Here is a 27,227-nt window from a genome sequence, read left to right as displayed (position 1 = left end):
ATACATTGGGGCAGATGTATTAAGCTCTGGGAAGTGATAAAGTGGAGAGTGATAAACAACCAACCAATCAACTGTCATTTTTCAAACAGCCTGTAACATGACAGTTGGGAGCTGAGTGGCTGGTCATTTATCACTGTCCACTTTATCACTTTCCAGAGCTTCATACATCTGCCCCATTATGTGTCAGTAAACCCTTTTTAATATTTTTGTGATATTTTTCCCATACTACAGAGACAATAGAACAGACTCACAGATTCCACCCACTTCCCTATAGAGAACAGTTTAACAGTAGTTACAGTAAGTATACTTTGCAGGAGGATTGAATAGAGGAGAAAGTAACTCGCCTACATTTTCTCCTGGGGATCTCAGAGGCTGAGGTCCAGGCAGATGCAGCATACTTACTGTACTTACAGAGCTTCCCTGGAGAATGACAGGTCCCCCATGTGAGTTCCTGCACTATAGACACGATTGACTAGGAGTCAGACCACTCTTATATACCTCCCAACCATCCCAATTTTAAGCGGGACAGTCCCATTTTTTGCCCACTGTCCCCAGTTCCACCTGCGGGCCTCAGTTTCCTATGGGCAGTTGGGAGGTTGGGCACACTCTGAGATCACAGCAGCTGGAGGTGTGGTATGTGGGCATGACCCCAAAATGGCATCATACAGGGGGTGTGACCTAGCAGCAACTAGGCTGCACACCCTCTTCAGGCACGCACACCCTCGGTGTGTGCAGGGGTCCTGGCTTTCACATCCCATATTTTGGGGAGTATGACAATCAGTGGACTCTGTCAAACAGGAACTCTTTATGTATAAACAGGATCAAGCACACGCTGCAATCTTAACATACTGCTTTCAACATGTAGGATAGGAAAGAAGGAAACCTTCTTCTATAACAGGGTCTGGATACCTACAATTTTTATCTAACTTTATCAACAGTTGAATACTGATGACATCTGCATGTATAATAAACACAGTTCAGAACAACTGTTGCAATATCAGAATAACACATCTAACACCTTAACACTGTGTTGAAACTAACCACTAGGACACAGGGATGTACATAAAAAAGGGAAGGGGTTATTTCTGTACTGCAAACCCTCATGAGTCAGAGAGTAGACCAAAAATCAATTACAAATAGTCTGCACAGTGTTGCAACAAGTAGTAACGCTGCATACCTTCCAAATCTGCTGTTCCTGGTTACGGGACATTGGGCTCGCTGAAGGTTGAATGCAGAACACTTGTGAAGTATGATGCTATATACAGTAAATAACAATAATAATAAAGACATTGCGCACAAGCCAGAGGTAAATCTACCAATAATTGTAAATATTAGAACAATGCTGCAAAAATTTTAAAACTGACTATGTAGAGAACAAGGTTAAAATGGTGATAGATTAATTCTCCCCAACTATAGTATTTCCAGAAAATCTTTAAATCCCAAAGTAAATGACAATCAGTATCTACAAGAAGATGGCCACATGGGTCTGAGGTTGAAAATGAACAGTGTTCTATTGTGAATAGTGGAGCATATGAGACCACTGCTGTTTGGGTGTAGCTAGTTCCACATGGGCATGAACCACCCTATGCTATTGGCCCCACTCAGTGGCGACCCTTCCTGCGGTGAGACTTGGTGTGGGGTGGGCTGTAGTGTGTGCAGCATAGGAGCTGAGGGTTGCACATAATGCTACAGTGCAGCACCCGGCTCCTGTCACTGAGGGGGGGTCGGTACTTAGGTGTCACCGCTCGGTGGGTGACACCCGGGTGTGGCCCACACCCACCTTGTAACGCCACTGGTCCCAATGTCATCCTATATAAGTAAAAGTAGAAAAATAAAAATTTCCTGAGAAAAATAGAAATCCAATACTTATAATTTATTGCCTACCATGTGGCCAGCTGGGAGGCTGGTCATCATCACACTATATATGTGGAGGCCTGGGGCTTAAGTTTCATATATCCCATTATTAATCCAGCTTTGAATTAGACTCCCAAACAAATGAGAAGTATATAAAAAAAACCCTGGGCAAATCTAAAATCTCAAGTTGGCTTAATCAAAACAAATTGAAATACAACACAGCTCATATTCCCTTAATAACAATGTTAATTGAAAAGAATTAGCCAGAAATTAGCTAAATTGAGATAAGAAAGCAAGCCTCACTGTTTTACCCATAGGCAACATCAGCATTTGAATATAGTATTTCCGCTAGGCTGTTCTAGCAGGCCGCTGCTCCCTACCTGTTTTTAAAAGGGCAAAATGCACCCTGCTCTTTTAGCAGCACCCCGCTAAAACAGCTTACCCTAACCCTTACCCACCCGCGGGCCGCAGAGTCTTGCATGCAGGAAAAGTTGCAGTGAACGATCACCGTCGGGTGAACAGATGTCGTGCACATGTGCATGGTATCTATTGACTGTGAGGGGTGAGCTTGGGTGAAGCCCAGCACCTCCGTAAGTGCTGGGCATGCCCCCAAGTGTGATGAATTGGGATGGTGTCACAAGGCCATGCCCCCTCCCCGACCGGCCATGCCCCTTTCAACGTGTGCAGAAGCTCCATGCCAGGACCCCCAGCATCCTGCCCTGCCCACAGTCTAGTGGGAATGCTATGAATAGGTTTTAAGTTCTTGCACTTAAAATACTGAAATAGCACCTCAGTGAAAATTCCAGTGCTAAAATACATGTTAATTACCAACCTTTGCTATTATATAAACATCAGAGGTGATCTCTGTGTAAATTTTACTCCAAACACCATATATTAAAATGGAGACTAATTCTCACAATTCACTCTTCAATACAGCTTATGATAAAAGCACAATATAATACACAGAGTTAACTCATCAATAGGGGGAATCCAAAACTTCAGAACAAGCATGTGTGAACATCCATTGCCAAGGTGGGATCCTACGGATCCCTCTCCCTGTAAATTTTGTGGAAAGTGGGCTATAATAGTTAACACTTTCTATAGATGGCATTAAGTACCGGGCTAAGCTGCGGGATGCAAAGCTTGGTAAATATCACAAATAACAGCCCCCATATGGGGGCATGTTATATTACTGTTTGTTCCTAATTGTAAAGCACAAAGCAACATGCTGGCGCTATACAAGTAACAAATAATAATAATAATAATAATAATAATAATAATAATAATAATAATAACTTTTCTTTCAAGCTTTTTATTTTATAAATATTAGATGACAAAAAGAAAACAAAATAACTTCAAATATGTTGTCCCCTTGTTGTAGAAAAAACATTACAATTTGATTGTGTAACTACAAAATATAGAGTCTAAATTGTATTTTCCATTCTATACATGAGTTTCTCTCACAGCCTATGATTTTTGTTTCCACAGATGCAAAAACATGCAAAGACTGCCACTCAACTAATGCTGATTGCTACCCGAAACAAGGCTATGTACTATGCTCCTGCAAGGCTGACTTTGGCGGTAATGGTTTCAACTGCACAAAAAGAGTATTTTGTGACAGCTTGACATGCTGCCCACCAGGGTATACCTGGGATTCTGTTGCTAAACAATGTGCAGATATAAATGAATGCCTAAGTTCCAAAACACATGTGTGTCTCACTAATTGTGCAAATTTGAAAGGTATATACAGATGTGCTGACCCTGCTAACCCGCCATGTCCTGCAAGTGCCTGTTCCTCCAATTACGACTGTATAAAAAATCCGAGTAGTTCTCAATGTATTGATCCTTGTGTCAATTACCAAGAACTGGATGGATCAAACCGACTTTACACAATTGACTCTACTGGAAGATTCTCCAATGACAAATATTACTTTGGTTGGTACCGCTACAAAAATGGACTAAGACTGAGGGAGGGCTGTGTTGCAAGTTTAAAATGTGGGTCCCTTGAGCCCTACAGTATAATAAGCCACCCAACTGTCAGCGAAGGTGTGAAATCAGTTGCTCTTTATACTAATTCATTATCAGGCTGCGTATATGGACCAAGCATTTCTGTTAAGGCCTGTCCCGGAGAATATTATGTGTACAAGTTTGCAGGACTTCTGAAATCTGAAAACTACTGCACAGGTGAGTTGAATATCTTAGTTTTACCTACAGTAGTTACACAAACTGTCTTTTTTACAATATTATACATGTGCCACAATGAAATGTATGTGGTTATTCACTCCCTATAGTAAATTATAGAGGAGTTTTTTAAGCATAAAGTTCAAAAGTCTGTAGACTAAATACAAAGGGCACAGAAATCATAAAAGAATTAATATTCATAATAACTTACTGTAGGGTGTACATTATTTCTTATAATACACATTCGGAACTATCTATTACAGCACCTATTGGGGATAATTAGCAGTAATTGGATGTTATATTTGCAACTTAATACAAAGATTTGTGCTGCAGGATGGAAAATATATAATGTACAACCTGATATAGAGATGTGAGAGGTGTGAAACAGCTCAACTTTAAGAAGCAGTATATAAATGGAGCTGGCCAGTATGTGTGTGCAGTGTTCAGTATTTCCACCCCCTGCAGAATAAGATGAAATGGCCTGCGAATCTTCGCATTTTGGAAAAATGTGCACCTCATTGTAAATAATCCCTACTGTTTAAATGATCTTATTGTTACATTTACATAATTTGCACAATATGGGTGTTACAAAATCTAATATTTTTTTGTTATATCACTGGACTGTGGAACATCCTGACACATATACTCCCCATACTTACTTACTTACTCTCCCGATTTGGCCAGGAGCCTCCCGAAAATCGGGTGGCGCTCCCAGCCCCTGGGAAAGCAGACAAACCTTCCAGCTGGCCGCCGCCCCCACGGACCCCCTGCAATTCCCAGACAAACCCCCGTAGCATGGGTGGCCAATTATGTGATTCCCGCTGAATCGCGTCATCAAGACCCTGCTCTCTGCTTTACAGGGGGCAGCCAGAATGTAAGTATGATACAATCTAACCTCTTACCATTTAGGGGTAAATTTGCTAAGAATCGTATTTTGGCAAGATTGCATTCTCGTGCGTGTTTTGCCTGTTTTTCTGACTCACAAATTTACTAAAGGTAAACTCAGGCAAAAAAAAACATTGAAACGAACAATACAAATACAACGAAACACAAAATACAACGAAAATACAACGAAACACACCATCAAACCAAGGGCTCGATTCAGACCCGTTTGCTCGATGCATTCGCATGCAGCCGGCGTATGCAAATCCGGAACTCCCACAGCAAGGCTGGCGATCGCTCGGCAAGGCATTAGCACGTCCACTATGTCTTGGCATACGATCGTGCTGTGTATGCAGATGCCCACCAGCCTGTCTTAAGATGCCCACTTGCACACGTCATCTCCTGGAAGTGTATGCAACCATCCATACCATTGAGGAGCATCGGATGCATACGCAGCACTTGTGGTTGACCATACCCTACCACAAGCACTGCGAGCACTTCAGTGTAAAAATCAGCCAAGTGACATGTAGTATGACGCTGCGTCTTAATTATGCACGCCTCTGAAATGGCATTAAGACACCCAGGCACGCCTGCGTTCACACCAACACTCCCCCATTTTCAACTGCCTATCCCTGTCACCACCCACAAACGGCTTGTCCTGTCACTCATTCTGCTGGGCTGTCTATGCACAGCAAGCGAATGCTTCCCGATCGCTCGGACTGGTTTGCGCACGCGCACTATGATGCTTTCACATGCGCACAATGAAAACAGTGGCAGTCTGTGTGCGAATGCTTCCTAGCAAGCGGGTCTGAATCGGCCCCAACTCGCAGGAAATTTCCATAGGAAACAATAAAGCTTGCAAATTTACCAAGAATTGTTTTCTCAAACTCGCATATAAACTTTGAAAACTTGCACCAAAATGCACTTCTCAAATAGGCTACCTCCTGACCTGCGTGTTTGCATGTGTTCATATGTGTTTCTACTTGTAAATAGTGGAAAGACAATGATGATGCCTATAAAAGGGGCTAAGGGCTCTATGTATTAACATTACTTTTACTAAAATAAAGTGAAAAAGGGTGTTTTCACACCATTTTCACATTATTTTAGTATCACCTATAGTTATTACTGGGCAATTGGAGTAGAATTCGTAAAATTCTACTCCAACCCCTAAGTATCACTTATTTTTAGTAATCAGATCGCATTTCCCATAATTGTAATGGGAAATGTGATCTGGCCAAAGTTACTAAAAATAAATTGTGAAAAAATTACCTAGGGAGGCCCTGTGATAATAATGCCACCTGGAGGTGGCGTTATCCAGGGTCTCCCCTGGTTACCGGACTCCTGCTCTGCTCTATCAGGGAGAGCAGAGCCGGGAGTCGGTCCCTGTAATCAGCTGTGTGGTCTAAACAGACCGCAAGCTGATTACTGTAAAAAAAAGAAAAAAAAATTGTCAAAAAATTATTTTACTTACCTGACTCCAGGGACTAGTGATCGGGCCTCCGGTGATGTCTCCCCTCCGGTCAGCTGGTCTCCCATACTGCACTGCAGCCCGGTCATCAGGTGATCGGGTCCCAGTGCAGTATGGGATATCACCTGACCGGACGCATGGAGGACATCACCGGAGGCCCGGATCATGCAGATAAGTGCTATTAAGGGAGGAGGGTCGCGGGGGTCTGCAATTGCGGGGGGCAGGACTTAACACGGGGCGGGGCTCAGTGCCAAGGGGGGGTAGCAGAGGCTGCTGGTCGGTGCATGCGCGGGCACTTTGTCACGGTATTTTTTGCGAAAATACCATGACTAGTGTACGGAGGGGATTCATAGGGACAGAGCTTTCTCGCAAGCTCTGTCCCTGCAAGGGATTTGTAGTAAATCCCTGTGATATTGCCTGAATTCGCAATGTGAATTCAGTCGATAATATCACACTACAATCTGCATTCAATATGCGGATTGTAGTAAATAGAGCCCTTTATCAGCTGCATTGATTTGTGTGAGACAAACATGGCAGAATATGCTAGTAATACTGTACATTTCTCATGGTTTGGATATCAGGGGCTCTATTACGAGGCTGGATGGACTCAGAAACAAGAAACTGAACAGGTTCAGGTGGTATCACAAAGGCTGTGCAGGCCACAATTCTTTAGTAGGCGTATGAACCAGAACATATTAGGTTGATGTTGGCTGAACCATAACAACATATTCCATCTGTATGACCAAGTCAAACTGGACCTAGACCCTGACACAGCATATTCCCACTCTGTCTAAGGCCTGCAAAAGCTTTTGCAGCCCTGAAACAAAGTGGGAACATGCTGTGATGCACTTTCTGGCTACTGGTAATTTTTGATCTGTGACCAGAAAAGTTCAGGGGATTCCCAGTCAACATTCTCACACAGGGGCGTTTCAAGAGAGGAGGGGGCCCGTGTGCAATCTCTGGGCCTGATTCAAACCTGCTTGCGAGTGCTATTCGCTCGCAAGTGGGTCGATGGTGGCCCAGTGTGCATGCGCACGATGGAGCCGGCTCCATCGTGCGCATGCGCGAGACCCGGATAGCGACGGGGAAGCCGTCGCTTCAGGTCTCGCTACAAAGGGGGCGTGCTGTCGATGTTGAGTGACAGCACGCCCCCTTTGGTGGGTGGGCCGCGGTGTGTCTGCCCAGACGGAGGCATTCCCATGGGAACGCCTACCGTCTGGGGCCGGCCCCACTGACATCACAAGTGATGTCAGTGGGATGTCAGTGGGAGTGCTTTTGGCTCTGATAGAGCCAAAAGCAAACTTGGGCTTGCGGCAATGAGACCCTACCAAAAGAGTCTCATCGCAAGCCCGATGGTCATGATGGTCTTGACCATCGCGACCATCATCATGGACGCTCGCATAAGCTGTGGGTGGTAACCGACAACTATGTGAGCGGCCAAGAGGCCGCACCATTAAAAAAAAAACGCCTTGATTCAGAGCGGGCGCTCTTTCAGAGCGTCCGGCTCTGAATCAGGCCCTCTGTCCGGGGCCCCCTCCTCTCAGTCTGGTGGCCAGCAGCGAACTGAGTGCAGTGCCGCACTGATAGACTCTGGGAACTAGAGTGTGCTCAGAGTCTACAGCGCATGCACTGGTCACCGGAAAAATGGCTGCAGTGGCCATTTATCCTATGTTTTCCATATTTCGCATACCCAGCCATTTTCAAGGCATTTTTTACAGCGCTGACATCGGCGCTGACATAGGACTCAGGAGTGGTAGTATAATATGGGTGCAGGGTGAGCAGTTCAGGCCCCTCTGGACCCAGGGGCCCTTGTGCACCACACGCCTTGCACCCATTATAAATAAGCCCCTGTTCTCATGGTAACTAAGGTAATGGCAGCATTTTAGCCACTAATGGATACCAGCACCTGCTTCCCTATCCAGGATTCAAAATGGCATGCTGTCAGGGTAGCTTATTATAGCATTGCAAGCATGTATAATGTCCTGGGTGTCAGGGGCATCGGAATGATTTTATGTTAAGGGGGGCAATATAAATCATTCCAATGCCCCTGCACCCCACCTCTCCCTCTCCCTCCTTCCCTTCCTCACTCTCTTTTTCCTGTTGCTGGGACTGGAGCGGCTGCCGCAGACTGTCAGGCTGTGCTTTATAGCAATAAAATGCACAGCCCCTGCACTGTATGGAGAAGGAGGTGTAATGTGCTGGCTTTTAACTTAAAGACCACACATTACACCTCCTCTGTGCAATGCAGGGGCCGTGCAGCCTATTGCTATAAAGCATGGCCCCTGACTGTCTGCAGCCACCATGCCTTAGCCCACTCCATTCCAATGCCTTTGCTGGGTGCTATTGACTGCACTCACAACCACTGCCTAGATGGAATTCTTTTGTCCAAACAGCAGGTGGAGGGATTTCATAGGCTCCTGCACAAGAACCATGTTGTCCTTCACAGAGAATTTTAAATTGTGCCCTGTTTTGGCCTTGCGCTTATTTCTGGGAGCCTCATCACTGCTGCCTGTACTGCTCAATAGGACCTCTTGAGCAGCAAGCTCCTTTACCTTTCTTTCTCCCTGCCTCTCCTCTGCCCTGGACATATTCCTGTCCCCCTCCCTACACAAACACAAAAGACACACAAAAAAATTCAAATTAACACAAACAAACCACCTCTCCAGCCTCTTACTACCCACACACACTATAGTTACCGATGTTTGATGCGATTCAATAATCATAGAATTGCATCATTAAGGCCCGCCCCCTCCAAATGAATCATGGAACCATGGTAAAATTATCTCCATTCTAATGGAAATATGAAGGGAAGAGGAGACAAAGATGGGGTAGATACAGAAAAGGAGAGAGATGTACATGAAACAGATTAGGGAGAGGGATGGATGGGGAAGAGAGAGATAAGAAGAGAGACAGGGGGAGAAAACTATGGAATAAGAGATGGAGACTGAGACACAAATTGGTGAAAAGTGGGAAAAATTTGACCAGAAGGGAGATGGCAAAATAAAGCTACAGGTCCCCATGCAGATCAAATTTGTTTTGCATCTTACTTGCTTACGACCCAACAGATGACCTACAAAAAACAGTTGTGTGTTTATATATACTGTATGTGTATATATATATATATATATATATATATATATATGTATATATATATATATATATATATATATATTAAGCAAGAAAGACTGTGGCACTCCAAGACTGGTTGCATAAAAGACAAGTTGTATTGCGTATAGAAACCGACGTTTCAAAGCCTCCAGGTTTTTTATCAAGGTTCACAGAATAAACATACAAAAGTACAAACCAAACCTTCTTACCTTAAGTAGGCAGTGAGGGACACTGATTTGCTGCAGACCGGGGAGAGGGGGATGCGCCGCTGGCTCCGGGTCGACATCATCACAGCACTGCCAGGTTGCTAAGTCAACCAGCTAATTGCCGAAAAAGTCTCCCCGGTCTGCAAAGCAGAACAAGGGACTGGTTAAGTACAAAAAATATATTGCCCATCACAGCGATAGCTGTGTGGTACAAATATAATAAACAATTGAGATGTAAACCATCACATATAATAACGTTGTATATGCTGTATATAACTAAGATACCACTACCCTATCACGTCACCTAACACATAATTCTGGTGAATTTGGGGGAAGGCACATATAGTAAAAATATGTGTTTACTATATTAAACTAGGATAATGAAATCACATCAAAACACCTAACATAATTCTGATGGATGTAGAGAAAAACTGACAAATCTCATTTGCACAACTCCAAATTATTAATAATATATAAATGCAATAAAATTTTGCAATCAATAGAGGTTTTTAGCATAATCTTGGCCAAGGTTATGGGCCTACCCACCATATCCAGGTAGCCTCTGTAGGGTAGGTCCCTAACATACTACGATTCAAATCCAGAGTCCAGGATACCCCCAAACTATTGCATTTATATATTATTAATAATTTGGAGTTGTGCACCTGAGATTTGTCCGTTTTTGTGCCTGCAATTAGTCTCATCAGGTAGCACCTCCCATTATATATATATATTTAGGGTGTGCAGTCCAGAAATCTTTCCCATATGCTCCATTTAATGTGCTTTATTGCACACCTGAGGGAAAGGAGATGCCCTCAGTCTGGATTAGCACCCCTACCTTATTGGTTTAAAAGCATGGAGTCTTGTAATGAATATGCACACTAGTATTAGGCACAATTCTAGGTAAGTCCTACAAGTTTTATATACTGTAGTGCAACTTTGGTTCATTTTTGGGGCGTGGGTCCCCCTGGATTGCCTTTGTTGATCTGTTTCAGGGCACCGCATTATAACACAATTTTCTTTTATAACACATTTTAACCCTTCACTGTTTGTTTATTATATATGTGCCTCACTTTTTATTTTCATTCTTTATATGCAGCAGTAGCTGCTCCTAACTATCTCTTTCAAACAGCACTTTTCTTACTATGGCGGTGCCCTGGGGCGGCTTAGCTGGGCTAGTTTGGGGGTATCCTGCACTCTGGATTTGAATCGTAGTATGTTAGGGACCAGAATGCCGCCTATACAATACTGTATCCTGCCTTTTCAGATAGGGAACACACAGTACCCCTAACCAGTGGGAACACACAGTACCCCATACGAACAGAGAAAAAACTAATCCCTTTTCGAGTACTCTCCACTGCTAGCAGTGATTTCCTCCACCACAACTCAGTTCACAATCACGGTCTGCCCCAACCGTGTGGTTCAATCACAATGCCCAAAGAACCTAACTGATCAATGGATTCTGCGATCACACTGAAAGCCGATTTCACCTCTAGGGAACACACAGTACCCCTATCAGTAGGAAACACAAAGTACTCCTTTATGCAATACACCTGCTTTTGTGTACCCAAGGAAACACACAGTACTCCTAGGTCTAGGGAACACACAGTAACCCTAGTAAATAGGGAATACACAGTACCCCTATTCTCACCATACATATATGTCTATCATGCACCTTTTCTGTGCAGAAAATAAACTTTTCACTAATATGGCATTATGATACGGAGGTCTTAAACAATGTAATCGCTATCAATATGACAAATACTGTCAGAATGATTGTTTGAAAACACGTGGCAGCAATACAAGAAACAAGTATACACTATTATGCGAATCGCACTTTAGCGTCGGGACAGACAATGAAAGAAACAAAACTTTTCTCCCCTGCCCCAGATTCTAGCCAGCACTCCTTGAGAACACACACAATAGCGGATATCAGTTTCACAACACTGAATGCAGGTTTCCTACACAGTGAGTTCTTCCCTGTATATGGCACCTTATTCCACCCTTTGTTGCGAAAGCGAGATCCAGTCGCTATCATGCGGCCTCGTGGTAGCTTGGCCTCCTAACTATGAGCCCCTATCTATGAAAACCTAATAATCTTTATACCCATATGTCGCTATTTAGCATTGCAAGTCGCACAAGAAATAATTGCTTTCCAGACTTTGAGTGTGGTTCCAAAACACAAAAAAGTTATTATTCACATTAAAAAGAATTAGTTACATGCCTTGATCTAAATACAATTTAGCGCAAAAGATTATACATGCAAAGGTACAGTCAATACGTACGCAAGCGCTCTGGATCCAGATTTCCCGGCATCAAACGTGAAGCCTCCTTCAAAAGAAAGAATATGATGACTAACTACTGGACATAGAGCGCTTGAATATATACCCTACACAGAGTGAACAGTACAATAGAAACAAGTTGGCATAATCCCATTGGTTCTTGCTCTTGGTTCTTCTGTTAGAATACAGTTTATAGGTCAGTTTGTACAGTGGTGGTTCAGCCCTCCAACGGCTCTTTGTGTGTGTTTTAACTAATCAATAGACACTACATACAAAGTACATTCTAACACCTAATTCTCTTAAATCCATAACTTGCAGACGCATGTTGCGATCTCCTTGCCGATGGAACCGGAGATCAGCAAATAGACAGTGGTTTAGAATGGTACCAAACATGGTCTGCTTATCATGTACTAAACCTTAGATATCAAATACATACATTTGACATCATAATTAATAACTTTAATATAAAGCATAATGTGCAGGAACCTTTTATGAGTGTATGTATATTTATGATTATATGTAAGTATGTGTTGTGTGTTTTCATGCAGCATAAAAGGTGCACTGTATGCCGGGGTTGTGTACAGTGTAAAACATGTGCTGTGTGTGTTTTTATATACAATAGCAACTGTGTATATGTGTGCATGCGTTGTGGATACACATGTGATTGTTTATATATATATATATACATATATAGCCTTAATCAGTAACTGGTTTTATTATTACTTCTGTCTGAACTAAGGGCCTGATTCAGACCCGCTCACGAGCGCTATGCGCACGCAATCGGGTCGATGGTAGCCCAGTGCGCATGCGCACGACGGAGCCGGCTCCGTCGTGCACATGCGCGAGACCCGGATAGCGATGGACAAACCGTCGCTCTGGGTATCGTACCAATGGGGGCATGCTGTCGATGTTGAGTGACAGCACGCCCCCTTTGGTGGGTTGGCCGGGGGAGTGGCTGCCCAAATGGAGGTGTGCCCATGTGAACGCCTCCATTTGGGGGCGGCCCCACTGACATCATGAGTGATGTCAATGGGAGAGATTTCGGCTCTGTTAGAGCCGAAATCTCTCTGGGGCTTGCGGCCACGAGACCCAACCACAAGGGTCTTGTCGCAAGCCTGATGGTCACGATGGTCTTGACTATTACGACCATCTTCCTGGACGCTCGCTATAGCTGTGGGTGGTCACCCACAGCTATGCGACCGGCCAGGAGGCCGTTCTAAAAAAAAAAGAGAGAGGCCCTGATTCAGAGCGAGCACTCTGTCAGAGTGTCCAGCTCTGAATCAGGGCCTAAGTTATCAGAGATGGCCAGCAGACACTTGATGGAATCACAATTTAAATGTAAATGCAAGTTTGTTTAGGCATACAATGATAGACTTAAAGACAATGGTTCAGTTAAAACACTCGTCTACAGCTCACAGTATATTTGTGTATTCCAATTACTAGTCCCAGACATGTCCACAAGACTTGTCTGTCAGCACTGAATAAATAAAGTCTTTAATTATATATGTGTATTCGTGCACATTTATTATGTAAAGACTTTAACAGTGTGCAGTAACACAGCAGATGTACACAAAGCTAAAATTGCTCCGTGCACAAAGATATTATACTGACTACGCCAGATGGCGTCGTGCAGACAATGCAAACATGGCGTCTTCAGATAATTTCAAAGATCAGATCTCAGCCAATCATCCAGCTTCACCAGTTGCCCCAAACCTCTGCCTGTTTCACAGGCAGAAATATTTGGGGGAAGGGGATGGCCTGCATTACCATAAAAGGGGGCTTGCTGCCAGCATTTTTTGGGATGGATGAGTGGATGCAGATTTGCTGGCCTAGCAGCTGCCATTACCCGGCCAGGCTGTGGTAAACTTCAGCTACTGCAGCCTGGCTAAAGGATCAACCATCGTGACCATCAGTCGCAATGGTGATTCCATGCTATGACCTTGGTCGCAGCACTGGGATCGCAAATGCAGCAAGGAGAAGTCTGTTTCCCTCAGACTGCTCCTGCTGGAATTAAATTTGAGATGGATAGTATTGCACAGCTGCTTGTGTTGGCTCTGGAATTCCGTCCATTACTGAATCAGGCCCATGTGGATTTGTTCTTTATTCAAAAATATTGCACAGTCTGATATAAATTTGCAGATTATGCACACATATAAATATAATTTTAGTGATTCCATTGTAAATTCAAAAACTAGTAATCCAGCTCTATTTGTGGATGCATTTATGTAAATAATTAAAATAATACTGAACAGAGGAATAAACTGTAGTAATAAATCAATTTATTTATTTTAAAATGAAACTGTTATCACACAAGATATTACCGGGACAGAGCTTACAAAAATAGGCAGTTTCAGTGAAGCACTTCCCCTAGTAAAGTCTCTTACCGCTAGCTTAATGCAACAGAAAAAGGCTTCACATCCTGGTAATACCTGTAAGAAACTACAGAACTTGCCTGACCTCCTCCTTTCCTGGATCACCCCTCCCCATCCATTTTACTGACTCTCCTCTGTATCTGTAGAGGAAGTCATGGCCCTTATCTGGTCCTTCCCCCCATCCACCTCACCCCTTGACCCTATCCCTTCATGTCTCCTCCGCTACCCCTCTCCTTGTGTTTGTTCCCATCTTGCCCACCTCCTCAATCTCTCCCTCTCATCTGGCACTGTCCCTTTTGCATTCAAACATACACTTGTCTCCCCCATTCTTAAAAAACCTACCTTTGATCCTAACGCTCTCTCCAACTACCGTCCTATCTATCTCCTCTTTTTTGCCTCCAAGCTCCTTGAGCATGTTGTTGTTTACAACCACCTTACCACCTTTCTTTCCTCCCACTCCCTCCTTGACCTTTTTCAGTCTGGCTTCTGTTCTCTCCACTCCAGTGAAACTGCCCTCCCGAAAGTCAGCAATGACCTCTTTGCTACAAAATCCAGGGGCCATTACTGTCTCCTTGACCTCTCTGCTGCTTTTGACACTGTGGACCACCATCTCCTGCTGCAAATCCTTCACTCCCTAGGTCAACATGACACTGCCCTCTCCTGGCTATCCTCCTACCTCTCTGACCATTCCTTCTCTGTCTCCTTTCATGACTACTCACCCCCCACTTCCACTAACAGTAGGAGTGCCCCAAGTTTCTGTTCGTGGATCTCTCCTTTTCTCCCTGTATATGTCCTATTTAGGTGAACTCATCAACTCTTTTGACTTCCATGCTCTATGCTGATGATACTCAAATCTACCTTTCCACCCCTGACCTCTCCCCCTCGCTCCTTACCCATATCTAAGCCTTCTCTGTCTCTTCTCCTCTTCCCCCCCCACAGCCTCTTACAGTAGGTGTTCCCTAAGGTTCTGTTCTTGGACCTCTCCTATTCCCCCTCTATACATCCTCTCTAGGTGAACTTATTAGCTCTTTTGACCTCCATTATCATCTCTATGCAGATGAAACTCAGATATACTTTTCCTCCCCTAACCTCTACCCCTCTCTTCTCACTTCTATCTCCAACTGTCTCTCTGCTATCTCTTACTGGATGTCCCCACAATTTTTTCAACTTAATGGGGCCAAATGTAATAGGGTGAGAGTTTAGAAAATGTGAGAGTTTAGCAGTAAGCACTCACATTGGTTGAGTTTTATCTTCAAAATGGGAAAACATCTGAATGAGATTTTAAATCTTGAGAGTTTTTTAAGTCTAAAAAAACATGCAAGTTCGCTCTGTTACTTTGTTTTTGGACTCTATTACATTGGCAAAGTTTAAAAAGTGTCAGAAACTCTCACTTTTCTAAACTCTCACCCTATTACATTTGGCCCAATATGTCTATAATTTAGCTGATCATTTTGCCACCCCCCAACATAACCTAACTTCCCACCATTTGTTTATCAATTGATGGCTCAACTATCTCCTCTAGCCCCAAAGTGCACTGTCTTTGAGATATACTGGACTCCTCCCTCTCCTTCAAACCACATATCCAGAACCTCTCACAATCCTATAATTTCCATCTTAAAAATATTTCCGATTAGACCCTTTCTCATCCAGGATGCCACTAAAACCCTCATACACTCACTGGTCATCTCCAGATTGGAATACTGTAATAAGCTTTATTAGGTTAGTGGAACACTCTTTTAGAACATTTTCCCATTTTGTCATGAATTCACTATAGTCCAGATTGTGTGTAAGTTGTTTTATAATTTTGAGACCACTAGCAATGATTTGGTGATTGAGATACCAATTTAATGTCTGTCTGTCCCACCATACTTTGGTGAACTGAACATTCATTTATTAGGCATCACAGTACCATGGGAACTGGGTCCTCACTCCCAGATAGTGACATTATCAGTAGAATGGAATAAAGGGCAGAAGTCCAACACATTCCAGTACTATCCCTGAGGAAGGCTTATTGCCGCTACACATTGGAGATTCCTAACACAGCACACTCTGAGAAGGCTTAAAAAACCACTAATCCTCACCATTTAAACCAATGTACAAGTATTGGAGCACAACACAAGGGACTCGGCACAACCAGGAAGTACATCAACAAGGAAGGAAAGACATGCTGTAGAGCAACAAGCCAACAAGGGGAAGGAGTGGCGACCTGACAGAAGCAATGGAGTTAAGTCTCATACAGGAGGGGGTGTACGGCAATTGGTTCCTCTTGGAGCCTGCACCATAACATATTCTCCCCAAACAGTGGTATTCCCCTCCAGTGCACATTGTAGGTAAGCGCTTGTATCCCAGGTGCATTACAGGCACTTGCACCCAGAGTAAAGATGCTCAGTCTTTGAGCAATCTCCATCAGTCAGACACATTGCCGTACTCCGTTCCCTGGGAAGATCTCTGCTAAGGTAGTAGAAGAAACTGTGTGTTGTTTGAAAATGACACAAATCCTTGAGGAGAGTCTAAGTTTGACTGTGAGTGCTATGTATGAGCCTGACCTTTCTGGACTCATAGAGAAGCTTCCTTTCTCCAATTTTGCACAATCTGACAATGTGGGCATGAGTATCACTGTTCAAGAAGTTGCTGACCTAGACATTGAGTTTACTATGGTAGAAGTGCAACAGGATGAGAGGGATATTTGTATCGCTGATGCAGGTGCTAATGAGGATGTTGATTATGTGGATCTTGTTTGTGTAAGCGAAGCATCAGTGAAAGCAGTCTGTGTCCATGATAAGAAGGCCATTGTCATGCCTGGGCATAAGACAAAAAAATCAACCTCTTGTGTATGGAAATATTTTTAACCAAATCTGGACAACAATTGTCTTGCCATCTGTAGCATTTTTAAAGCCACAGTAAGTAGATGTAGAGACTATAACCATCTAGGAAACTCCTCCCGGTTACATCATTTGCAGCTCGTGCACGAAAAGTTTTTGGCAAAATCGAAAACTTTTGCTAAAAAAGTAACAGCATGCAGTTCGTCATCTGCTAGCTCACTTCTCTCTGCTAGATCCAAACACATGCAATCTCCATCGTCAACACCTTCATCTCAATATCCTCAATCATGATCGGATGTAGTCCTGCATCAAATTTGATAAGACTAAGTGAGACCTCCCCTATTCAGAATCTTTAAGTGGTAGGCTTGCTGCTGCTATGGGGTGGATCTTCATCCCACAAGGGGACCAAGAAGACTACTACTAGTAGTAGGTTAAAAAAACAATTGAATATAAAACAATCCTTCGATAGCATAAGCAAGTATGGCAACTTTTACGCAGTTGCAAAGCTGATCACTGACGCCAAAACAGCAAGGCTGGTATTAGATCTGCATCCAATATCTGCCATTAATGCAATGAGATTTATAAAGTTAATTGAGGTCCTGTGCCCCCACTACCAAATCCCATCTAGATTCGACTTCACTAGAAAAGCAATTCCACATCTGTACATGGATGTTAAAAAGACTTTAATAGTGGCCTCTAAAATGCCATTGTACTCACTGAGCACTTAACCTCAGATATTTGGACAGGCAAAACAGGGCAAAGTAAAGATTACATGACTGTGATAGCACACTGGGTGCAGGGGTAAAGGCAGGATTTTTACAGGGGGTTTCCACACACACACACACACACACGTATATATATTGTGATAGGATCACTGGTAAAGTGGTCTGTGGCAGGGACATTTATCCCAGATTCCTGTCCTAGGTGTTTAAAATCCCCAGGAGAAAGTCTGCAGTGTAGCAGGCTTGAGTTTCGGCTTTTTGAAAAGCCGGTTTGGGACCTGGGGGTTGTGAGTGAGAGGAGAGGGAGGGCTCCACCCACGGCCACTCCAGGTTTTGGTTCTCGCAGCCTGGTTACAGGCTTGATTGGGTTCCCACCTGAGGGTGACCAATATAAGCCTAGTGTGTTGAGGGCTGATTGTCTCACCTGGGAGAGCAGACAGGGAGTTTGCTCAGAGACACTTGGAAAACCTATCTGTGAGTACTGTGCTGTGCTTTGTTGCTGGTGAGTGCATTAGGCCCTGCCAAGTTCTGGTAGTGAGGGAACTACCTGTGAAGTTAGTGCCCCGACAGGGCTAGGATTTATGTTTATGTTTTCTTTGTGTTATTTCTGACATTGTACAATAAAGACTGGCGCCGACCAGCTTGTACTTGCATCCAGACTGGTGTGCTGCTTCCCTGCTGCTGTGTGTGTGTAAGGAAGGAGTTCTCTACCCAGGAGAGGGACCCCCTAACCTAACTGTGTCACAATATATATATATATATATATATATATATATATAACATCCAGCAATAGCAGGCATTCCAAGTCACATTAAGAATCAGCTGCCGCTGTGCTCAGGCTCACATAAATAGATAAAGTCAAATGGAAACAGCGGCTCACTGCTGTTATCATTTGACATATATATATATATATATATATATATATATAATACATACACACACATGCATATATACACACATACATTTATCACACATACCTTACACACACACTTACCTTGCAGCAGCTGCGGGTTGAAGACCTGATAAGGATGGGACCTAGCAGACTGGCACCATGTCATTAGGCCCCTACCCCTAACAACAAAATGCCATGATTTGTGGGTCAATTGGGAGGGGGTGGAGCCAAATGAAGCAATTCTAATGGAATCATGTCATATTAGCTCCAGCTCCTACCAAGTGACCCGTGAATCGTGGTATTTTGCCTCTAGGGGTGGGGCTTAAGAATATAGTGCCTGCTCTCCAGTCTGTCAGGGGTGCTTTCAGGGTACTCAGAGACCCCCCTGCATGCATTAGTGGGGTGGGTGTATTGCCTTCAGTAGCAGCATCTAACAAATGCCAGCTCATTCAAAAACAGGCTATTCTGGGTATCACTGGCTTCACTAAGAGGCATATCAGTGTCAACCACTTAGAAAAGCTCAGGGAAGTCATTGCAAAATGGCTTACCCCACTTGGAATCTCCTCATGATTTGTGATTTCTGATAATGCCACAAATATTAATAGAGCATTACAGTAGGGTTATTTCAAACACATCCAATGCTTTGCTCACATAATCAATTTGGTCATGCAGATTTTTTTCTAAAATGACAGGGCCATACAGTAGATGTTGTCTGTGGGCTGAAAAATTATGGGACGCTTTCTGCATTCAGCAGCTGCATATATAATATTACAGCACCTGCAAGTACAGTTTAATTTGCCCTACCACCAGCTAAAGCAAGAGGTAGTAACAAGGTAGAACTCCACCCTTTATATGCTCAGCAGATGGTGGAACAGCAAAAAGCCATCAAAAGTTATACAAAAAGCCATGACATAGGTAGAATGTACCTTACTCCAGCATAGTGAAGAAAACTTTCTGAATTGTGAAAGGTGCTGAAACCCTTCAAAATTGTCACCTGTAAAATGAGTTCAGATACTGCCAGCTTGAGTCAGGTATTTCCCCTAATTAGACTTTTGGAAAAGAAGCTCTAGAAACTGAAGGAGGAGCTGAAACAAAGCAATTCCTCTAAGTATGTTGGACTTGTAGATCAAATCCTGTATACAAGCATACTGTACCTGAGAACCCCAATGGTGATGCAGATGAGGCAACACAATAGTTTGATATCTGGTCGGGTCTAAAAGAATTGCTGAAAATTTGTGACACCTCTACCATGACTCCATACAGTCACCATTCAAAGAATGGTTGAGGATTATTTCAATGATAGCATCCAAATAGGCATGTCAGACAGTTCATTTGGCTACTAGCAGGGAAAAAAAGGCAATTAAGTCCCATGCGCAAATTAGTTCTGCTTTAATTAAAGCTGCCTACCCTCCACTGTGTACTCAGAAAGAGTTTTCAGCACAGCCGGGAACCTTGTCAGTGATCGGCGTAGGAAGCTACTTCCTCAAAATGTGGAAAAGATGATGTTCATCAAAATTAACTACAAATTCCACAAGGAAGACCTTTACCAGCAATTACGTAAAAGTAAAGAGGTAGCTGTAATGGTGGATTCAAGCTGGGACAAATTAATATTGTGTGAAGATGATGTACACAGCAATAATGGGGATGACATCTTGCCTGTATAGAGCCAGTTTGTATGTAGAGATCATTGACACCAATGTCAGCTGCCCATTGGTAACTTGTTTTCTGGAGGACCATACAAACCAATCACTTCAGCAACAGGGACTGAAACTTGTGGCTGAAGTGATTGGTTTGTTAAACTGTGCATGTTCTGTTTACTACAGTATATACAACATAAGTATGTGTTAGAGGGCCCAAAGAGAATTCCATTTTGCACCTCTTTTCTTTTCATTACACGCTGATTGGTGCATTGCTGACTGTCTTTTTGCGTAGATGACAAACATTTTTATAGTTTATTAAAACTGCCATTCTGTCTGCCACTGCAGTGCCACTCTGTTTCCTAGATGTGCCATGTTAGAAATTGAACTGCCACATGTTTGTGCCGCCCACTGCTGTCGCTTATCTTAGTCAGCCAGGTAGCTCAGTGCAAACTTTTGGCCTAAACTGGTTGAAAACAATACTGTAAGCTGTGTGGTGGTCAAAATTGTCTGAAAATGACTGGAAATTAATGTTATTGAGGTTAATAAAACTGTAGGAACAAAAATAGACCCAAATTTTGTGATTTAGCTAATTTTATCTTTTAAAATAAAATAAAAAAATACAGAACTAAAACCAAAACCAAACCACTTGAGGGCAATTTTGGCAAAACAAAAAAGTTAGTACATATTAATACATAACCAAAACACGGGGGTCGGCGTGCATGTTTAATTCTGATGTGGAAAGTCTAGGCTCGCTAATATTACCTTGTAGGTTACATGCTATTTAGGATATGAAACCCATGCCAACTACTGTAGGTACAGTGGTATCAAACTCTCTAGTCTTGAGGGTTGATGTGTCAAACTTCTACTTAGGGTGTCCCAGAATCATCACCCTTTCATGGATGATATGAGCCAGGGTGGAGTTCACAAGAAGGAAGGTGTTAAGTTTTCAAGGAGTCTGTCTGTTCTGCTATTCATCTGTTAAAGTTAACTTGGTGGGTGCATAGCAAGTACAAGTACATTTAGAACACTAATACCATTGTCTACCTAGAAGAAAAAGTGTTTAAAATGTTTAAAAGGCTTAGGAACAAATGTTAGAGTGAAATTTGCAGGCAGAGGCGAGATTTCAGCAATGTACTATAGCTTTGAGTTTTAAGTGTCAATTATTATTAAATACAAATCTAACCTGGTGCTGCCTATAAAATATTGCTGCTTTAACTCTTATGCATCATAAAAATGTTGCTGCTGCCCACAGCTCACAGGCTATTACATTTTTGCCTTAATCATGTTAACTAAGGGTTTGATTCAAAGATGTTCACCATTCTGATAGTTTGTGTAAATCTCTGATGGTGAGTTAACTGGGCACAGCATGTGCTGTGATGCAGCTGGGGCTCCGGTTGTAGTGTCGGAGAAGCAGCAGCCTGATTGGCAGGCTGCAGCTGTTTGCAGATGGGGACATGGCAGAGATTGCCTGCCTCCCTGAAAACGGGGCATCGGAACCATTTTCAGGGCATGCAGAGGCCAGGATCTACGTCTTCCAATGCAGGTTTCCTGACTCTGGCGGCCATTCCAACTAAACGAAGGCTTACTCAGATGGCCGATGGTTGTCCGATGGAGATTCAATGCTGCATCCTTGGACGCAGCAGCAGATCACAGAAGCTGGATAAAAGTGTCTATTTACACAAGATGTTTCTTATTGCATAAACATATGTTAGCATTGCTGCTGCATCCAAATATACAGCAACAATGCTAATAGTCTACAGCTTGGAATCAGGCCCTAAGTCAACTTGTTTAGATTGGTGTAAATTATTTTCTGTGTACATGCTCATTGTGTATCTGTTGCTGTAAGTGTACTTTTGCACTTAAAGTACTTTTGTTTAGAACATCCCAGTCCCCAATTCTGACCCAACACTACACACTGCATTTCTGTAGATGACTCTGCTATTTATACTTTGATAAAATTAATTATTTCAAAGATTTAATCAGTTCCATTCAATTATTACATTTCAGAAGAAACACAATTCACAATGACTGAATTATAATAAATATGTTAAAATATGTTGACAGATTACCAAGCAGTGTCTTGTGAATAAAGCATCTCTTGGATAGCATAACTGTTCTGTTATTACTGTACTATAATGTGATTGTATGAGTCTTGCAAAGGCTTTCTGACAGATTCCATGTTTTGCAAAACTACAGTAAATGCAGTAAGATGTTATAATTAAGCATCTATGGGGCTGTTTGAGAGTTGTACACTAATGCCTCCACTGCTGCATATGTGTACGGACATGCTATGCAAAAATATGAAAATATTGCAGCTGCCGGGAGATATGTTGAGATACACACCTGCGGCTTTGTAAATCCAAGCATCTGTGTAAAATATTGCTGCTTCTATGTACAAATATGCAGCATTAGTTGCAGATCATTTGATTATTGCCATCCTGAGCGAATTTATGGTCCTACAGAATTACCATGGTAATTGAGAAGCAGGAGCCATATTTCTTGCATGCGGGATCACAGATGCAGGGTTTGACATGTCCCAGACATGGGTTAAACTAGACATTTGGTAATGGGTGGTCCCAGTTCCAACCCCTCACCAGAACTTATGTTACATTGGAAGTTTGCCACTGTGTTTAGTGACCATTACTTAGGCGGCAAAGGTTTCTAGCCTTATCCCTATTTTCAGGTCATCCTTTCTGACACTTGCTTGAAGTGAATAGCCGAGGGCCTGGTGGCCACCTAGGTCCCCATGTCCTTTAGGATTATGATAGAGTGTGATGGGTCCTGCACATGTGCAGGCTCTCCACCATTGGAAACATACATAAACCATCAGGTCTACATACATTTCTCAATCAGACACTAAGTTCAAGTAATCTTAATGCATTGTTTTCAGGAATATAAACACCATTCATCATTGCATTCATTTTTGTATTTTAAAAATGTAAAAATTCTCTGACAAAAAAATGGCTGTGATGTGTGTAACATTTTTGAATCAATGCATCCTATACCCCTTTTCCACTGGCCAAAATACCTGGATTTTGCTGTGTCAACCCAGGTAGCGGCTCAGTGGAAAAGGGTCTTCATAAAAAATCCTGGGTATTTCTTCACTGGTCTCGAGCAGGGTTTTACATGGGTAAAACCCTGGTCAGGCTCAGTGGAAATGGGTAATCCGGGTCTTCCGACCCAGGCCCCATTTTCATCATGGTGACATTCGAAAACTATCTGTGACAGCTGTCAGCAGGGAGGGAGAGATACAGCCTTATTGTTCAGACCATTATGGTTTTTACCCCATACCTGCTTCATACGGGGAGGCTGTAATCTCTCCCTCCCTGGTGACAGCTGTCATAGACACCCTCCCGAATGACACACCCCCCCTGAGAAGGATCCCCTTCCCAGGAAGGACCCACTCCCCTGGTTGCCAGTCCGCTCTGGCTTTCTGGGGAGAGATGGAGTTTCCATTGCTTGGTGGTGACGTCATTGCCAAGCGCCGATTCTGCAACCAGGTGCAGTGTGAACGGCGTCAACCCGGGATATTCTCTGTGGAAATGGGGTAAATCCCGGGTATGACCTGGCTTAGCATAGTGTGCCAAATTATGGGTAAGACCCAGGATTTTTCATGGAAAAGGAGTACTAGACTTATTTAGAAATTGAAAAATTAATAAATTGTGCTTATGTTATCCTTCGGGTCACTTATGGTGGTGGACAGGGCTGCACTTCTTTAACCTCATATTTTTATTATAGTCAAAACCGGTTCTAGTGGCTGCCAATCACACTGATCAAACATTATTTTATGTGGTACTAGATCACCAACTCATGGCATCCCTGCAAACACTCTGCGGCACTCCAGGATGCCACAGCACCCAGCTTAGGAATCACTGTTGCATTGTGTTTGCTAGGAATTCACTTTAGTTTCTAGCTCCAGTAGCAGCACTGCATACAAACTGCAGCAAGAGAGAACCTGTGAATTTAGAGACCAAATAATACCCCAGCCAAGGGTGGATTGGGAAATTAAAGTGGCCATGGAAACATTTCCTGTAAGTGGTCCTATCAATACCAAATTAACTGTAGATGGGGCACAACAAAAGCCTTAGTGGAACTAACAAACCATTGCTCTAGCAACATTACAATATGTCAAGCAAGCCAGTGACCACCATACAGTACATCAATAAAGGCTTTAAACTACATACTGTATTTGGTCAAAGACTCCAATATTCCAAACAATGTGTTAGATAACTCACGAATAGCAGCGTACAATAGTAAATATAAAACAGCAAGATAGTTTTCTATTAGGCATGCATCTAATAATTATGAACCCTAAAAGCCCTCTATGCCAATTATATCACATCCTTGCCACTCACAAGTGCCCATTGCAAGAGCACAGAAATAAAAAAAACTCTAAACTATATATATATATATATATATATATATATGTAAATATATATATATATATATCACTTATTTATATCAATCAAAAATATCATCACAGAAGTTTTTTTAAAAAATCACACTTAATGTGTGATAACATACTGGAAGCAATGCTCTATGGGCCTGATTCAGAGATGGATGAGTTTGCATAACCACACTAAAGCGGCTGTGCAAAGTCATCCATCTCTGATGCAAATGCAGAAGGTGGTATCAGACATCTCCTTGATGCATTTGCAATCCCAGCCCTGTGAACAACATTACAGACAGGGATCACCATCACAACTGAATGTTGAGGGTGAGGGCAGGGACACTGAGGGGGAGTTACAGGGAGGGGGAGCGGCAGCGATTATATAGATATATATTCTGATGTTATTTATGGCATGTTACAGATGAAAGTACCAATGTTTCAGATCGCACCCACTCGTATATCAAGGTACCATGTATGTACTAAAATATTTTTACCTTAAATACATCTACACCACTGTGCACACAACTCCTCATAAGGTCCTTGCTGCCCACATGAACTGCGCTAGTGTCCTGGGGTGATGACCCATCGGCTTCCACACTGCTACACTGGTTACAGGGGCAACCCGGCACATCGAGTTGCTGGCTACGCCCCTGTAGAGGATAAACAAAGTTAGTAATAAAACAATTGATAAAAGAGCAGGTGCTCTCGGAAACATCAGTACTTTAACCTGTGACATGCCATAAATATCACCAGAATTTTAAGTGCATCCCTTCATTTGTTACATTACACTGGGGAACAGTCAATCTGTTGCCAGGGATTTAAGAGTCAACCTCTATTAATTTTGTGCTCCTTGTCATGAATATGCCATGCTTATTTTTCAATTGGCTCCAGTTTTTGAGATATGCATATGTCTTTAATATTTATGAAAAATTAAATTAAACAATGTTAAAAATAGTTAAAAAGATATTTTGTTTATTCTGATTAAATTTGATTCGTAAAATGTTATAAAAAGACATAGCATAATTACATACATAAGTGTTAGGAAGCTATGACAAACGTTTTTTGTAGGATTTTCTTTTGCATTCTTGTTGCGGGTAGTCCCTCTGCAGACTACAGTAATCAGCCATCATGTGACAATCCCTTGATATCTTTCTTTTACCTGAATATCCTGGTGGAGCCATTCACCCTGTTCTTCACTTAAATCTCCTAGTTTGGATGGGAAGTGATTTAATACTCATGTTGGCACCTACATTCTCAAAACATTTTAGCATGTTGTGGACTAATTTATGATAGTTGTCTGCCTTGTGATTGCCTAAAAGATTTTGAATAACAAACACATAACTCAGCCATGCTTCAGATTCGGTTTCAGTCATAGATGTGGTAAAATTTGGATCCTTTAACAGTTTTCGTATCTGTGGGATGTCAAAAATTCCTGCCTTTAATTTTTCAATACTAAAAGATGGAAATGTTCGACAAATATACGTGAAACAATCGCCTGACTTGTCCAATGCTTTTACAAATTGTTTAATTAAACCCAGGTTGATATGGAGAGGCAGCAGTATTAAGGGCTCATGAATGATGTTGGCTTCTTCTACAGTTATAACTTCTCTTGGAGGCCATACGGTTTGCTGCCAGTGCTTTTGTTTTGCCCCACTATCCTATAAGCATACCTGACAAGGATACTTAGTATATCCACTTTGCTGCCCAAGAAGAAAGTTTACCATTTTTAAATCGACACAAACAGACCACTGATGCTGAGAATAAGCAATTTTTTCTAAGACTAACTTGATATTGTCATACTGTTCTTTAAGTTTTGTTGAGTGACCAATAGGAATCAACACAAATTTATTCCCATTGTGCAGTAATAAGCAATTTAAGTTACTTTTAGAACTATCCAAAAAGAGCCGCCAGTCTTCTGCTCAATATTCTGGTATGCCCATCATCTGGAGAAGTTCTGGAATATTGTTGAAATACACAAGATTGTTATCTTGGCTAAAGAATGGCAGTATGTCTTGCTCTCTATTTCCTTATGACAGTATAGTAACATCCAGCTCAAGACAGTGCTCTTCTTGAAGTCTGGATGCTAAAAGCTCAGCTCCTTTTTTCGATAAATTCAAGTCACAAATTCCTTTTGAGAATATTTGTTTGGAGTAGAGGAACTTTCTTCAAACTCACTTTCATCTGTGTTGTCACTTGCACTGGATGAAATTAACATTTCCACATCATCACATTCAGAACTGAATGATGGTACAAGTAAATCTTTGCTATGTGGTATCGGTTGTTTTGCAGAATTCATACTTGGGTATTTTAATTTGCATTTCTTAAATTAATTCATACCCTTCACATTTACAGCACAAAAATAGCAGTCACTCAAGTGATATTTTGGCTCCCACCACATCATAGGTATGCCG

General features: G+C 42.4%; 1 protein-coding gene across 1 annotated transcript in view; it reads left to right on the top strand.

Annotated features, from left to right (window-relative positions):
• Positions 1–224: 224 nt before the first annotated feature.
• Positions 225–27,227, top strand: part of LOC148511545 (uncharacterized) — a gene marked incomplete at its 5' end in the record, with an annotated part of 38,690 nt that continues 11,687 nt past the window's right edge. The window contains 2 exons of the mRNA XM_088442119.1: positions 225–297; positions 3,343–4,038. Of these exons, the coding sequence (XP_088298245.1) occupies positions 225–297; positions 3,343–4,038 (769 nt within the window). The remainder of the gene's footprint in view (positions 298–3,342; positions 4,039–27,227) is intronic.

Source organism: Taudactylus pleione, unplaced genomic scaffold (genome assembly GCF_031769625.1).
Source record: "Taudactylus pleione unplaced genomic scaffold, aTauple2 ptg000305l, whole genome shotgun sequence".
Classification (NCBI taxonomy): Eukaryota; Metazoa; Chordata; class Amphibia; order Anura; family Myobatrachidae; genus Taudactylus; species Taudactylus pleione.
The sequence above is the reverse complement of the archived record's forward strand: the minus strand, read 5'-3'. Positions and strand labels throughout refer to the sequence as shown.